Raw genomic sequence first — 17,302 nt, 5'->3', positions numbered from 1 at the left:
CAAGATATTACTAACAAGTTAGTTCTGGGAAAGACACAAATGTGGTAATGTTGAATATGCTGTTAGAAAAATGATGCTATATACTATATGATAGTGTGGTTGCCTTAGTATAGTTGTAGTGACACCAGTAGTGATGACACGAAAGAAGAAGAAGACCAGTATGGTATCTTGAGTAAAGTTGCAGAAGTGACTCAAGTGTGGTAGTCTTCGGTGAAGTTAACATTGTAGAATTACAGAAGTAGGCTTGAGTGTAGTTGGTAATGAGTTAGTAGGTTTGCATTTGAAACTGAATAAAATCATTGTTTATAAAAAAAATTATTGTTGTTTCATACATCTTAGCATCGTTTGAGTTTGGATCGGAGTTTCTCCTAGGAGAGATCCTGATTGCAATCTGTACTAGGAGAATCGCCGATTCTACTAGTACAGATTGCGATCGGGATCTGTTTCCTATATCTATTGTAGTTTCTCCTAGGAGAAACTCCGATCGCGATCTCTCCTAGGAGGATCGGCGATTCTCCTGGATCGTGATCTCCACTGTGACATATTTATAGCATGTGTATGATGTGATGGATGGTTGTGGCCAGCAGCCAGCTACCTGATAAGGCTGTAGCTACTGTATTACTCTTTAACCCTGGCTCAATAGTCCCTCAGGGACATTTAAATCTGCAGATAAATCTCCTCTTGTACCATATTATTAATCTCCAGGCAGATTTACTAGTGGCATAAGATAGTATAAAAGCTGGTTAAGGAGTATTGCTGGCCAAAGAGTGTAATCAGCCACTGTTAGCCAAGCGCAGAGTTCCTAGGCCGGCTTCACTCCTCTGGTAGCTTTTGATACTATCTTATACTACCGTAGGATCTGCTTGGAGATAACCTTATTGTGAACCGTTTAGAAATGAAAGACGAAAAATCCGTCAAAGACATGTCATGCAGTGTGTAGCCATATACAGTATGTAAATGTACTACCAGCATATTTTTCTTGTAAATAGTACATCCACTGATACCATGAATAAATGATATTTGGATGGCAGCTCTTGTTATGTTTGGAATCGTGAAGGAAAAACAGGAATGGTGGGACCCCTGCCAGATGGGTAGAGGTTGACTGGAGGGTAGCCAGATTGTGCTAAATGTGCTGTTCAGTGGCGGCGGCACCATGGGGGCAGTGGGGGCGGCCGCCCCCACAAAAAATAGGTCGTGGGGGCGACGAAATAAGCTGAAGCACTCAAAATCAAGCTGAAACCCTTGTGTATATTTTCACTACTGGAAATTTCATCAAATCTCGCTAGTCTACTGGCAAAATTTGGCCCTAAAAATGCAGGAAATGACGTTTCAGAGGGTCCAGATTTCAAAATTTCTAAGGACCTCCCTTGTGAGGATTCGCGCCGTCGGCACTGGACATGGTAGGAAAATGCTACGAGAGCGTCATCCCCCACGACCTTTTTCTAGTAGAAATTTCATTATCAAACTTAGATTTGTTTACGAGCAAAATGTTCCCCTCAAATGCAGGAAATGGCATTCAAAGTGTCCTGATTTAAAAATTTGTCCAAAACTCCCTTGCGGCGGCTTGCGTCTTCGGGGCCCACAACGACGTAGTGCAAAATATGTTGGTGCGTGGGTCGTCGCCCTCAAAAATCGTTTTCTTTACTAGAAGTTTAATTAAATTCAGCTTAGTCTGTCTGCAAAATTTGTCCCTCAAAATACAGGAAATGGCGTTTCAGAGGGTCTAGATTTCAAAAAGTTCCAGAACCTACCTTGCAACGGCGCGTACCTTCGCCGCTCGAGATGGTGAAAATATGTTGGGGGTGTCGCCCTCAATAACTAAAGCTAAAACTATGTGTGTTTTTGATAGAAATGTCATTGAAGTTAGCTTAGTCTGGCAGCAAAATTTGCCCCTCAAAATACAGGAAATAGCGTTTCAGAGGGTTTAGATTTGAAATTTTTCCGGGGGTGCATGCCCCCGGACCCCCCTAGAAGGGTCGCGCCTCCGGCGCGACGCCTCGGGCCTTCGGCCCGCGATTTAGTGATATGAGACATTTTCGCCCCCACAACTATAAAACGGTGCCGCCGCCTCTGCTGTTACTTGTTGGCCTTAAGGTCTCCTTTATAAAGTGTGGAGCTAAAAACTGAACGGCTGCACGGATGCATGTTTTGGGCGGTGGTTTCCTGTAGCTTTATTATGAACTCTCCTGTGTAAAAAAAACATGCTTTTCAATGGAGTGAAAAAAACTCATAATAGGAGGGTAATTTACTGCTTACCTGTAGTATTACTGTAGTACAGTTAAAGATAAAATGAAACAGAGTTGACTGATGAAACATTAATGCATAATTAATTGATGCTTTAATACATACATTATTCATTATCAAAAGCATAGACAAACCTTTTTATCCGGAAAATTGCCTGTTAATATCAATAGAAAAATATTTTCCATTCTTCTTCTTATTTCTGTAATTTCCTGACAGGTTGACTGCGATGCCTGGTGTCACAGTAGAGAACGGAGAGACCTGAAAGTCATAGGTGAGTATCATATGTACATTGGCAGCCGTATTTTGTTTCAGGTACGTTTGTAATAGTAGAGTCGATTCCGAGTCACCGAGAGGGTTTTGAAATAATATTTGTAATAAGTTTGAACTATTCTAAGCAAAAGAATATTTCAGTCACTGAAGTTCTAAATTGTTCAAACAATTGAAAATGAAAGTTTGAACATGTTTGAACCTATCTATATATGTTGGAAACATTGGTAAATTAATGGTACAAATATCTCTTTATTTAGAACAAGTTAGAAACATCTATGTGTTTTTGTTATTGTTGGAACATGTGATCATATGTTCCAACAATTTGCGTCATTTTTTTTCTCCATAAAAACTTTTATTACCCCAATAAACAAAGCTGCTAAGATGGGCCTTTTGTTTGGGTCTTCTATCTTTAGATTTTCTTTAGTAGACACTAGTGGCTCTTTTGTGAAAAGCTGTCAGACAGACACAATTTCCTGTACTTGGCAGGGATGTGTGAATTGCCCTCTTCCCAGCCCACTGACCCAGTTTCATCATTTTGTTTCACTGTTCGAACATATGATCACATGTGATCACAAATGATGAATCTATGTTGGAACAGTTTAGAAACTAACAGAAACTAGAGTTCGGCGACCTCATACCTCCATGAAAATTTAGAGCTTTTGTAAATTTCATGCCATTGACTAAGACATTAACATAATTTATGCATGGTGTTGTTCATCATTGACAAACGTACACATGTCACAATTATAAAATTTCCATTATTAATCATAAAGCGGTTTTCCAATTTTTACATAAATTATGCAAATAAGTTCCTCATTATCATATTTGGTATCTGCTTATATTCCACCTATCATATTAACATGTGTTACATTTATTGAAGTCCAGTTATTGAAAACAATGGAATTATACAATTTCCTCATTAATTATGCAAATTAACTCCTCATTTGCATAACATGCATATCATTATGAACATCTTTGCCTAAGCTACCTGCATACCTAAAATGTAGGCAATTCGTCAATCCTTTCTGCAGTTATCCTCTTTAGAATGTCTTGACAAAAACGCCCCTGCAGTTCCACAATTGAATGTTAGGGGACTGAAACTTGCCCCACTTTGTCATGACACTAAAAGCTATCTACCACTTAAATGTCACGACCATATCACGTACGGGACAAGAGATACATTGAAAAAACTGCTATGATAGAATATTCTCATTAATTATGCAAATGTACTCCTATATTGCATAATTAGTATTTTATCTTGTACAACATTGTCTAAGGTACCTACATACCAAAAATCATGAAAATCCGTTGTTCCCTTCTTGAGTTATCCTCGTCAGAAGTTTTTGACAAAAATGCCCCTGCTATCCCAAAACTAGACGCTAGGGGGCCCAAACTTATGTCATTTTTTCCTGAGCATAAGAGCTATCTAATACTTAAAAATCTTGACCATAGCATGTTCAGAACACAGAGATAGCAAAACCGGAAGTTGCGCTGCAGTACCAAGGTCATACACCAGGGGGCCCAAAATTGACCTTGACCTTCGTCTTCCCAACCCCTACCCATATACCAAATATCATCGTAGTCCATCAAGAGGTTCTCAAGTTATGCTGACCACAAATATGCGGACACACAGACACACACACAGACACACAGACACACAGACACACAGACAGACACACTCAAAACTATACCTCCATTTTTTCATGGAGGTAATAATGGATTTGATGTTAGAAATGTTTCTAACATGTATGAACACTATAGAAAATATTTAGGACATCACACAGATGTTGTAAATAGTTCTAAATAGTTATTTATCACATTTAGAATGTTATAAAGATTTTCAAAATGTTGGAACAAAAGGCAAGAAAGACCCTCTTGGTAATGTGGAATCGACTCTACTAGTACAAAAATGTTGTATATATGGAGGCAGATAAAACTGAATGTAACTAGAGTTCGGAGACCTCATACCTCCATGAAATATTCTGATTATGCAAATGACTTTCACATTAGCATAATTTATGCTTGCTTATGTACACCTTTAACTAACGTACACAGGTCACAGTGTTGACAGACCAATCATTTACTACACGAAATAAGAAAAATCAGGACACTTTCAAATCAATTATGCAAATTAGAGACTTATTTGCATAATTAGTATCTGCTTAACTTCCGCCTGCCACAAACTACATATGTAACATGTATTTGAGTGATATACTGGAAAACACTGTAAATATACATTTTCCTCATTAAGTATGCAAATGAAGTCCAAATTTGCATAATTTTGATTTCATTATGTACATCTCTGCTACATGTACCTGCATACCAAATATCATGGAAATTCATCATTCCTATGTTCCGTTATGCTTCTTGGAAGATTTTGACAAAAATGCTCCTGCGGTCCCAGAGCAAGCTGCTAGGGGGCCCAAACATACACCACTTCTTCCTTACATCAAAAGCTATCTGCCACCAAGAAATCAAGACCATAGCATGTCCAGATAAAAAGATACAAAAAATTGAAGTTCTGCTGCAGTACCAAGGTCACACACTAGGGGGCCCAAAATCGACCTTGACCTTCGTCTTCCCAACCCCTACCCACATACCAAATATCATCGTAGTCCATTGAGAGGTTCTCAAGTTATGATGTCCACAAATATGCGGACACACACACAGACAGACACACAGATACACAGACACACAGACACACCAAAAACTATACCTCCATTTTTTCATGGAGGTAAAAACAGTTAGAAATTGGAATAAATGTGTGTATGTATGTTTGTGTGTGTGTGTGTGTGTGTATATTGTGTGTGCATGTACAGTGTGCTTGCATGCCTGTACATGTTTGTGTGTCACTATGTGTGCATGCCACTGTGTGTGCGTGTGTGCTTCATGTGTATGTGTGAGTGCGTGTTATTCTATGTATTGACTTTATATGTATTTTGTTGCATCTGTCACTTTGTGTGTGACCTATTGTGTCCAATGTACTTGGGTGAACTTGAGCTCTGAACCTAGAATGTTGCAGAAGTAACACACTTCTCCAAGGTCTTGGAAAGAAGCTTTTGAAATTGTTCCAAGAATAATCTTGAGCCTTTGGTCACGAGTTATATGATACCTACATCTAGTAGGGTGGCCTTGGCATGATTGAACACAAGTGGACTCAATTTCTAGGAAAAAAGCTTTTGAAATAGTTCCAGGAAAAATCTTGAAAATGTGGCCAAGAGTTAGTTCTAGGTAAGAAGTTTTTGGACCTTTTCCAGGACAAATCTTGAACCTTTGGCCTTGAGTTACATGTACAGTCAAACCTGTATTAGCGGCCACCTTTGCATAGCAGCCACCTGGCCATAGTGGCCACTTTTTGTCGGTCCCTTGGATTCATAATGATTAAGAAATAGGCTTAGCGGCCACCTGTCCAACGTGGCCACGGCCACAAGATTTCCGGTCCCGTTGATACAGAAACACTGCCTATGGCAACCATACTGCAGCCTTATGTCACCCTGCAACGAGTTTGACATTGTAGTTTGCGAGGATTTGGAGTTCCTGACAGGGTTATTTTGGCGGTAGCAGAGGGTATGCATGCCTTGAGCATTAAAGTGACAGGTTTGACTGTATATGTTATTTACATGTAGTGTGGCCACTGCATGATCACACAAGAGGACTCATTTCCTCAAGTTCTAGGAAAAAAGTTTTTGCAAAGCCCTGGGTCATTCAACAAATATTTGTGTTGCTGGGTGAGTCACCGTTCGGAAGAATGGTAATTTAGGAACTTCCATTGTTGCTATGAATTTCAACAATTATTTCATGACCAGCAGAGTAGCAGTTCTGTGGTAACTTATGATAAAACTGGATGGCTCCAGGGATGCCTTAAATGCTGTTGAACCAATTACATGATCGTTACACCTTAAACCAGTGCAAGTAGTGGTACAAAAAATGTATATCTATCTCATCCCTAGAGGTGAGAGAAAAAACTTTGCTGACTGAGTTTGGAATTGTTTTGTTTGTTTTCCAACAAACTTTTGCAGAGTTAGAACTACTTCTTAGACTCTTGAATCGTTCCTGGTCTACTTATAAACAAGATTTGCGTGGTCCTGTATATGTAGTTGTCACTTTTGTTCATATAATTGTAAACACACACTGTGACACAGTACAAAAGGTAGCACAGAAGGACAAACTTGTTGGACCAGGCTGTTTACCTTATTGCCCGGGTCAAACATGGCCTGTGTGTACCGGGGGACAGTGATGAATGGACATGTCACTTAGTCTACCTGTAACAGAACACACCTAGATGTCACCTGTACTTGTGACCACCTCTACATAAGGACCACCTGGCCACATATATACACATGTACAGTCAAACCTATGCTAGTCACCACCTCTACACAAGGACCACCATCAAACCTGTACAAATGACCACCTCTACATAAGGGCCATCTAGCTATTGATATAATACAGTCAAACTTGTACTAGTGACTACACCTACATACAGACCGTCTAGTTATTGATATACAGACAAACCAATACTAGTGGCCACCTCTAGATCTGCATAGGGACCATTGGACAAGTGTGGCCACTTTTAAGTCCCATTATGATAAACATACAAAATTCCCTACTAATCAAAGTCTTAAAGAATCCTGTCTGTTTGTCACTGTTGGGACATTGGCTATATACTTTTCATTGGACTTCAAGAAGGAATCATGCATAGATTCAGTTGATTAATTAACAAAAGCAACCATAGAAGTACATAGAGGAATATCATTGCGTCAAAGGCAAGCACGTACAATTGTTGGATGTTTATACAAGATTATATTGTATGAAATGTATTGTTTGTATTGTACATACACCTACAGCCTTGTTCTGACAGCCGTGTTCAGTCCAAGTCAGTGGGCATACAATGTACATTATTCCATCACATCCATTAGCATGCCTTCTTGCTTCAGAGGAATCTCACAATGCAGATATGTCCTTGCACTATTAGACATACACAAAGAACATGGCGGCTGCTAAAACATCAACATGACTCATACTTCTAAACCTCAAAACTGAAGCTTAACTTGTCTTTGTTTTTGTGTCAGACAATGCTGTATTTGTGGTGATCACCTGCCTTGCAATTCTAGAGCAACCTGCTAGGTGGCATTGCAAAAATGCACCCATCAGTAGTAGTTACCAACTCATTATCCTTTTCTACCCGCTCATGCAAGAATAATTTTCTTGCCAGCACACAAACAAACATTGTGTGATACAAAACCTTGCTGTTCAGGGTCCCTTTCCTGCAAACCCCTAAGTTGAAAAATGAAGTATGTACAATGTAGAATTTCACTTGATGACAGTTACTTATGTAAATTATATATAACCTAATCCCAATTCCCCAGCTTATGGATACATGAAGTAAACATGTCCAGATGGATGAGTCAAGAGACCCATTTGGAATTTTGAATGGGCTAACAATAACCTATAAAACCTTTCAGATTGTGTGTCCTTACTGGTGGGAAACCTGGTGGAGACGGAGAGTGCCGAGATCGGCAGGCCAGAGGAGCTGCAGGTCACACACAAGTCACTAGAGGGCGAGCAGACTGACGGGGTCAGGATTAGCTGGAAACCAAGCAATCTAGGTAGATACATATTTTTCATTGTATGGGGGCTGGATATATATTGTTTCATGATACATTGATGAAGGTTAGACATCCAGGTGATAAGATACGCTAAACTGACGAAAGACCACGGATGGTGTCTGAAACGTCTGACCGTTTCCAAAATCATATCCAGTTGCTTGAGTAATTGCATTTTGGCATATTGTTTCATGTTTCCATTTGGTGTAAAGGTACAGGTTCAAGAAAAAAAGCCTTTTCTAAATTCTATATCAAGGCTAGTATGAGAAAAAGTGATCCTTAGAACACATTAATAAACAGAGGACCACTACTCCTTGTACTTTCCAGTAAGCTGATTGAACTTATCTATTCTGTACAAAGCTTCTTTTTGTTAATATTTGTCTTTCTTCCTTTATATCAATTCATAGTTAGGATAAAACTGTTCCCAAACTAGATCTCTTTTGCATATCAATTCACAAAGTATATAAGAATTAAAACAAGAATTTTCCAAAATCATATCCAGTTGCTTGAGTAATCAATTGCTTTTTGGTGTATCTTATGACCTGGATGTCTAACCTTCATCGACATACCTTTTTGCTAGCTGGTAAGTTACCTAACTGGTTTGAGGCAAAGTAGTAAATCTGTTGTACCTTTCTGCAGGCCTAGCGTACCTGCAGGGTTTCCAACTTACTCTGCAGGGTGGTCGGGGGGACTTCAGCCGCAGCAGGTGTGTGCAGCTGCACCTGACTCAGGACAACCTCACCTCGCAGCAGAAACTGGTACGCAAGCAGTCTGTGTGTTCGTTCATTGCTTAGTTAAAGTCCTTCCCATACCAGATGGTGCCGAGGGCGGCGTCCGTATCTGTTTCTGTAGCCCTGGGCCACACAATTTGTGCAATCACTAGAGCAGGGGGCTAGTGCATACCTAGTGCATTGGTTGTGATGTGTATTTAACTGCCATACTCTTTCCTGAATGCTGAGTGCTAAAACGCAGAAAGCAGCATGAACAATTTTAAAGTCTTGACTTGGTATAACTCGGCCGGGGATCAAACCCACGATCTACCGAATGCAAGGTGAACTCTCTACCTAATCGGCCATTGCACCGTGTACAATGGTAGGGTGAAGAATTCAGGTCCTTGCAACCATATGACAAAGGGAAACTTTTATCTTGTATCATGCCAATCTTCTATCTTGTGGTCCTCTTGTTTTCTTGTACTGTGATTTGTATACTAGGTCAACTTTGGTACAGGAAATTGTTTTGACTAAGAACTCTATCATATTTTCCCTCGTCACATTGAACAAGATTTGTAAGGTGATGACTTATGCTTTGTTGGATAGTGTCCATTTTCATGTTAGGGAAGCCATGAAAATACATGTAGCTGAAGGGAAACAATGGTATAAATGTACAACAATACTGCAATAACTAACAAGCAAACAAACAACAAGTACATGTAGTAGAGACAAAGAAGTAACCTTTTATATCTTATTCCACAGATGGAAGAGTATCACTATGATGGATTCCAGAACCTCGTTTTGGAAGCTGAGTACCTGGTAGCAGTGCAGCCACTCCCTCTACCTAAAGTTTCAGAACTGCAGCAAGACAGAGTGTCTACATTTACCTTCCATGCTAGAGGTAAGCTACAAAGGAATGCCATATGAAAAAGACAACAATTTCATGTTTTCATACATTTAATATGCCATGCCAGGTTTAACAATGAAATGTATACATTTAAATGTATTTAGATTATATTGTGATGGAAAAAATGCATCTTTGCCTTTTCAGAATGTGACTACCTGTTGAACAAGTCTCTTCAAGAGTGCATGGAAGGTACGTAGTAAATAACTTTTCAACTTGTAAATATGTAAAGAATTGATGCGCACAACTTTTTGTCCTACTGCTTTGAATTTGTAAATTGTAGGTCTTTACTGTAGCCTGTATCGCTGACATTTTGTGTCTTTTTATTTTCCATTGTCAGTAGACTGCTTTTGGCATAACACACCAGTTTTGTACAAAATAAGGTGCCTCTCCCAAGGGTACAACATCTAGGTCTGTAAGGGATTTGAACCAAGGATCTTCAGATTCTAAACTTTCTTTTGACCTCTCACAGAATGGCTGCCTCAGACAGTCAAGGTCAACTCCAGCTACTCCTCGGCTAAGGTGACCTTTGACCTGGCGCCCGAGCGGTACAAGTTCGGCAGTTACTTCGTGCACTTTGGACGGCCGCCCCACAACTATCTGGAGGTGGATACCTGGGAACCAGAGAACACCACTTCGTATATTGTACAGCAGGTGAGACAGGAAGTATTTGTTTCCATACAACATGGATTTATACTTTAAAATTTCTTGAAAAAAAAAAGCATTACAACAATTGTCTCTCTGAGAGACAAATGAATGGAACATAATTGTAGATTACTTCTTGAACGTTACTAGAATTCATTTTAGTAATGCTGAAATCAATCATATAAAAGTAAATCTCCAATTTTCACTCAGTAGTAGAGAATGGATTGTCTTAACAACATTTAAATATTGTTTATTATTATCTAAAGTACTGTGAAATGTGTCTTTGTTTGAACTTTACTTAACCACTGGTGTTTTGTCCCCGGCAGCCTTTTGATGCAAACGCCACCTCCCTGACGTACGATCTGGAGAATCTGGACCCCAGCGCGCCCTACACAGTACAGATCTCCTCTAACCAGCAGGGAGCTCCCAGGTCCACTCCTGTGGTCTTCTCTGTGCAGCACAAACCTGGTCAGTAGCAAAAGTTCCACAGCTGGTTTTATCATGTTAGCATTGGGGTTGTAACATTATTGATAAAGATTATAAACATTGCTTCTCTTCATTTCTGTATAACAGTACATGTAGTTATATTTCTAAAAGAACTATTAATATAGTTTTCCTGTTTGATACAAATATCCGAGGCTCTAAACCATAACTATTTTGGTTTGAAAAGCCTATATCATTTTAGCATTTATTACTTACGAGGATTTTTTTCTTCTATATTAACTGTTCCAACCTGGCCTGCCTGGATGCTCCGTATGTGGGGGCTGTACTAACATGATACATGTTCCTTTTGTTTTAGACCCACGTGGACCCACCCTGTCCACACCAGTGATCGTAGCCATGGCCTGCCTGGGTGTCCTGGGTCTGTGAAGCCTTACTAACATGTCCCATCTCTTCTATTGTAGACCCACGTGGACCCACCCTGTCCACACCAGTGATCATAGCCATGGCCTGCCTGGGTGTCCTGGGTCTGTGAAGCCTTACTAACATGTCCCATCTCTTCTATTGTAGACCCACGTGGACCCACCCTGTCCACACCAGTGATCGTAGCCATGGCCTGCCTGGGTGTCCTGGGTCTGTGGGCCTTTGCTGGACTTGCTGCTGTACTGATCTACAGAAGATACAGAAGGAGAAGTGAGCATCTTTCTTTAGTACATGCTGTACAATCATACAGTTTTGGCTCTGCTGAATGATTAAACATTTTTTGGTAATAAAAGAATATACATTTTCTGTTAATACTACCATCAAGCATAAAAATCAAACATGATTGACATTTGTATGTATGCTGTCCTGACCTTGTTTGTTCTGCTTATGTAGTCAATAGCTTACAGTTTAGGTAAAATTGGTCAGAAGTTAAAAGAAACATGATTCATAGAAAAGGAAGACATTAAAATTCAGTAATATTATTTGTATTATACTGTAACAGTTTCTGACATTAGCTAAACAATTAGTGAAGCGTGTGTAGTCCAGTGGGTAGAAGCTTAGTAACGTTGTGAGTTTGATTCTGCTGTATTGCTCACTTGACATGCACACTACCGGAAGGGTTGCAATCCTTAGGGTGGGACATTAAACCATGGTCCGCTGGTCATTGTGCTTGTGGAAAAGAGCTAGTGGGAATTTCCCCATTTCAATGAACCTATTAATGCTGTACATAGCATCTGTCTTCTCTGTCACGACCAGTGGAAGAATTTATCTTCAGTGAGCTAAACTGGTTCAAGATCAGTCCTTTTTTTTAACATATCAATTTGTCCACCTATATGTTCATTTTTGTACCCTTCCCCCTCCTACAGAGAATGAATACAGGGAGTTTGAGGATGAGGAGGATGGACCGGGGGAGTCCATGAGTCTGGGAGGGGAGGGGGGACAGCAGCAAGGAGGGGTCAGGACTGGACAGAGGAACAATGGAGAGAAGAGCAAGGATCTGCTCTCACCAGGTACATGTAATCATGGTATTCTGATTTTTTTTCAGTAACTGATTAATTGTTACTTCGTTGAAAGGGGTGACCTTGTGAGCTAAGCTATAATTTAGTATAAAAGTGAGCTGTAGTAAAGTCACATTGTGCAATCAACTGAAGAGAGATGTGATAAAAGATGCATATTTGTTTGATGATCTTTTCCTCAACTTTCAGATCCACATTTCATTGTGCATGACACTGTGCTGCCAAGTACATACACATGTCTTTGTTTTCTTTCAGGCATGTCAGTGTCCAATTCCTGTATCATGAATGTCTTTTCTTTCTTCTTCTAGATTACGACTGCCCCAAAGTGCTGATCCTGTACTCGCCAGCAGACTGTGATGCCCACACCAACACTGTCAACCAGTTTGCATCCTTCCTACACGAGGTGAGTTAAGTAAAGAAACATAAGGCTTAGCAGAAAAATAAGAATTGTCTTTTCTTCCTAGAACATATGGTTTGTATTGCTTTTGTTCCGCATAGATGAGCAAGCACCACAGCACATTCATTGACAAAATAGACATATTAGCTCTTCAGAGTTGCATCTTAATAATGCACGTTATTCAACCTTAAAGCAGTTTATTTTCCTTTCCCTTCCTGATTATACTGCTGCTGGGATTGCTGACACACGGGTAGGCAGCAGTGGGCTAGTCTTCACACTCCGCTTCCATGCGGCTCTGTGCAGCGGGCTCACCCTCGTTAGACAGCACATCTTTACTTTCCTTAGATTAATGTTGGTTTCCTTATTTTCAGTCATGCCAGTGCCATGTGTTCCATGACTCCTGGTATGTGGGGGAGGGGGACCTCCCGATGTCCAGGCTGCTTGCAATACTATTTTCTTTCCTTCATGTTGCTGTCCTCTCATTGTTCCCAGTCATGCCATTGCCACATATTCCTGGACTTCTGATATGTGGGGAAGGGCAGCCTCTATATCCAGGCTACGTACAATATTATTCTCCATCCCTGATGTTTCTGTCTTCTCCTTATCCACAGTCATGCCGGTGCCATGTGTTCCTGGACTCCTGGTACGTGGGTGAGGGGGATCTGCACGTCCAGGCAGAGTGGACCATCAAGCACCTGACAGACTGTGACTACGTCATCGTGGTCTGCTCCACAGGGCTCAAGTATCATCTACAGAGACAAAGGTTAGATAGAAAGTGTAGAACTCTGTCTGAACTTGTCATGTGAACTTGTCATGTAAATGCTTTATAAAATACATTTTGATATACTTTTATTGATGCTTTATTCAAAGTTTGTTTAAAGATATTTGTAAGACACACAGCATCATCATCATAGTCACAGTGTCATGAATATAACATGTATGAAAATCTGCAAAGCGTTTTAACGGATTCAGTACATTTTGCACAGTGCTTTGCCCATTGGTTTCCTGAAAGAAACATAATTGGCAAATGCTAGAGTAATACAACCATCTTGAATGTACTGTCTCTCCTTTCCTAACAAAACTATCTTGCTGTCACAGACTTTGTAAACTGTTTTGATATATTTCTGTCATTCTTATCTGTAGACAGAACAGCACAAGTGCTGCCACCATAGAAATGTAAAATATTTACCTGACAAAATCATTTGGCTGTGACTACATCAGTGTATTGTTCTCTCTCTGACCTGTAGACACAACACCACAAGCACCACAGCCGTGAATCCCCAACCAAATTCTTAAGCAGACTGGTAATCTCTTATATCGCCCTCTTTCTATTTTGAGGGAATGAGCGCTAATTCTAACTTTACTAAGTGCAGAGCGCAGCTCGAAATCATTAAGCTCTAAACATTATAAAATTAAATGCATCTTTCTCTTTCTGACCTGTAGACATAACAGCTCCAGCACCACAGCAGTGGATCCCCAGCCCAACGAGATGTTCCTATACGCGGTCAACATGGCCGCAGAGAGGCTCCGCCACGACCGAGCCGTCGCGAACGGGCGTCCCTGCCGCTTCGTCACGGCTTATTTCGAGTACACGTACGAGAGCGACATCCCCGGGAGCTTGGAGCTGGCGCCGAAGTTCAAGGTCATGTCGGAGTTCCACCTGCTGTTCTGTCACCTGCACGGGCTGGAGGTCAACTGTCGCAAGTACAGCAGGCTCATCAAGGTGGGGGGAGGAATTTTTTATATATCATGTGTTGTATAGATTGTAGATATTGGTGTCATATTAGCCTCTTTGGGTTCTGTATATCCATATTTTACATTTCATTTATTCATGATGATATTATTGCATATCCATCCATTCATGACTAATGAAAAGTATAGGGTTCCAAATATAAAATTGTTGTCCAGCTTTGATTTTGTTTTCACAGCTTTTGTTTTCGCTTTATCTCAACCATTATTTGCACTGGATCATTCTCGATCATTAAAGGAAGTTACATCATAGATTGAATATTGGAGAGCATACCCCATTTTCTTTCTTCAAATCTGACCAATTCCATTGTTTCTAGGACCTGGAACAGGAGGGGCACCTACAGACAGAGACAGGACAGTCCCTCGACTCTGCCATCAAAGCCACCAGGAAGTACTTCACCGACAACCCTGATTGGTTCGCCCAGAAGTGTGCCGAGAGTGCACAGAGGTCGGCAGGTCAGGGGTCAACACCTCCAGGTCAAAGGTTAGAGAGCACAGTACAAGGCGAGACGCCAGCAGGAGAAGGCAGCAGCCCACAGACAACGGTTGATATTCACAGCCCCGAAATCCACAGAAACGGGAGCCACAAAAAAGTGGCGAACGTCCCGAAAGATGCCACGGATGGAAACCCTGTCGTCATGGAGATGCAGCCGTACCCATCTCAGCATCCTCCCAAGAAGAAGACAGATGCAGAGCTGATAGAGGAGGAGGAGGACCAGGCGCTGGTGGACTCTGAGCTGAACCTGGACGGCATCGCCCGCCCGGCGCAGCGCTGGCACACCAAGCTCGCTCCCTCCTACCTCCACATGAACCCAGATGACTCCCACATGTTCCCACTGTCGGTAGCCACGCTCCCCGCCCCCGTGCCTCTACTCAAGACCCACCCCGCAAGAACGGCGAGCCTACCCCCTAACTATCGGCTCCTGGGGGCATCGCCTGGCCTGATGTCCGTAGAGCTGAAGCCCATAGCCGACGCCAAGAGGCTGGGAGACAACAGCTTCCTGTTCAGGCTGGACTCGGGGGTGGATCTGACGTACCACTCGGGGTCGAGCGGGGACGAAGCAAACACGCCCACCGACACCACATGTTGATCGGTAGACCAGGCCACTACAGTTGAGTTTCTCGGTTGTCAAAGTTAAAGAGTGCTGTATTTATTTTCACTGACCTCTGTACCATGTCATCATGACATGGCAAGGATGTCTATCTCCTATGACTGTTGTACGAGAAGTTGTTTCAACCTCAAGTTTAAAACAGTGGAAACCCCTCTCTCTAAAACCATCAAATGAGGTCGCCTTGAGGGTAATTTAAAGAATTTACGAGAAAGGCTTCATTGAAAGATTGAGAGAGTGATTGAAAGTTTGCACCCTGGTGCGACCCAAGGTGTGAATATTGTCATGTTCCTCCCAGCAGTCTGTGTTCATCTTTTTTTCTTGCTGAATTTTTACTTTTAAGCTCTCAGAACCAAGAAAATTAATTGTTTTGTCAAAAGCACCACAGATGTGTCTTACTGGGGGTGTATTTATTGGTTATGGGGTAGCAGAGAAAAGTTGAAATATCTAATCGAACAAACAAACAAACTGCTTTAGAATATGTTGGACGGTCAAAAATTTGAGTTGGAAATTATGTTCAAATTTGTTTCAGGATGATTTTTACCAACACAGATGAACCTTTTCTTTATTGGTTCAGGAATTCACAGTTACGAACTGAAAAATACCTCTTATTATGGCAAACATTTACCACTTGGTTGTTTCAATTTGTACAAAATGTCTTGGCATTTTCATTATTCTGGCTAGTAATCAATAATGTTTCAATGATCAGCAAATATGGAAATCAATGATTGTGTGACATACCAGCATGTATAAATATGCCTTGTTAAGCTTTGGAAAATTTATCAATCTGCTTCTATGAAGCTAAAATGCTGCAGGTACAAGTATTGCTTTTCGATAATCCTGGGATATATCATTAAATCATGGTGAAAAGTGCTGCAATTTCCCTGGCACATATTTGTACACTTGTATATCCAAATTAAAGATTGATAATTTTTATGTGTATTATTATTATTATTAAGAGAAAACAGCTCAAAAACATTCTGTAAGGGCTGTGGAAACAGAAATATAAATTTACAAATTGAGAACAATCCATTTTGTACTTACTGAATTGTATAGATATGCCTTTGTATAATACACCAACAGGCACTTGTATGAGGTTGTAATTGTATGTGACTTTGTGTACAAAGGCTTATGATTACAGTCAATTTGGCATCATAAATATAAATCATGAAAGATGTTGTGTGCTTGTTCTGTCGCTATAATGTACATCTACAATGTTTGTCTTAGTGTTAATTTGGATTGTAACCCAGAAAATATTAAGTTAATGTTCTGAACATCTCTACCTATACAGGGATGTTAAAAATATATTGTATGGGTAAGCCAAGATAGGAAGCCACAAGCTTTATCTGTTTGTACACAGTATGAAATAAAAGTTGTAAAAAATGTTCTTATTTTCTTTGTATGAAGCACAGAAGGTGTATATGAAAAACTGGCCAATTCACAGTGTCTTTGCAAGACGTTTTCTGGCTATACGTACATAACATTACTTTCTAACTGGCTTTCCTGGCTTTTTATAAACATCCATATAATCATGCATAGGAGCTGCAGTGGAGTAAATTGTAGGAAAACTATTCTCTGGCTTAACATATTCTCCTTACAATGTACAGTGAATTTTACCTGCATGTTCTCTATCAAAACACAGTATATGTACATTGTATATGATTATTAAGATTTAAAGCACTTAGGCTATCATGTAAACCACTCCACACAGTATCTCATTAGATGTAAACT

The 17,302-nt window shown here is 40.5% G+C and overlaps 1 protein-coding gene across 1 annotated transcript in view; it reads left to right on the top strand.

Moving 5' to 3' along the window:
- LOC118416286 (interleukin-17 receptor D-like) overlaps positions 1–16,605 on the top strand; it is a 21,727-nt gene extending 5,122 nt beyond the window's left edge. Inside the window, exons 2-14 of the mRNA XM_035821375.1 lie at positions 2,461–2,515; positions 7,977–8,120; positions 8,757–8,875; positions 9,590–9,728; positions 9,879–9,923; positions 10,204–10,385; positions 10,703–10,844; positions 11,388–11,510; positions 12,167–12,310; positions 12,625–12,719; positions 13,325–13,476; positions 14,157–14,436; positions 14,780–16,605. Of these exons, the coding sequence (XP_035677268.1) occupies positions 2,461–2,515; positions 7,977–8,120; positions 8,757–8,875; positions 9,590–9,728; positions 9,879–9,923; positions 10,204–10,385; positions 10,703–10,844; positions 11,388–11,510; positions 12,167–12,310; positions 12,625–12,719; positions 13,325–13,476; positions 14,157–14,436; positions 14,780–15,553 (2,394 nt within the window). The 3' untranslated portion in view covers positions 15,554–16,605. The remainder of the gene's footprint in view (positions 1–2,460; positions 2,516–7,976; positions 8,121–8,756; positions 8,876–9,589; positions 9,729–9,878; positions 9,924–10,203; positions 10,386–10,702; positions 10,845–11,387; positions 11,511–12,166; positions 12,311–12,624; positions 12,720–13,324; positions 13,477–14,156; positions 14,437–14,779) is intronic.
- The last annotated feature ends 697 nt before the right edge of the window (positions 16,606–17,302 follow it).

The sequence above is a fragment of the Branchiostoma floridae genome, chromosome 5 (genome assembly GCF_000003815.2).
Source record: "Branchiostoma floridae strain S238N-H82 chromosome 5, Bfl_VNyyK, whole genome shotgun sequence".
Classification (NCBI taxonomy): Eukaryota; Metazoa; Chordata; class Leptocardii; order Amphioxiformes; family Branchiostomatidae; genus Branchiostoma; species Branchiostoma floridae.
The sequence above is the reverse complement of the archived record's forward strand: the minus strand, read 5'-3'. Positions and strand labels throughout refer to the sequence as shown.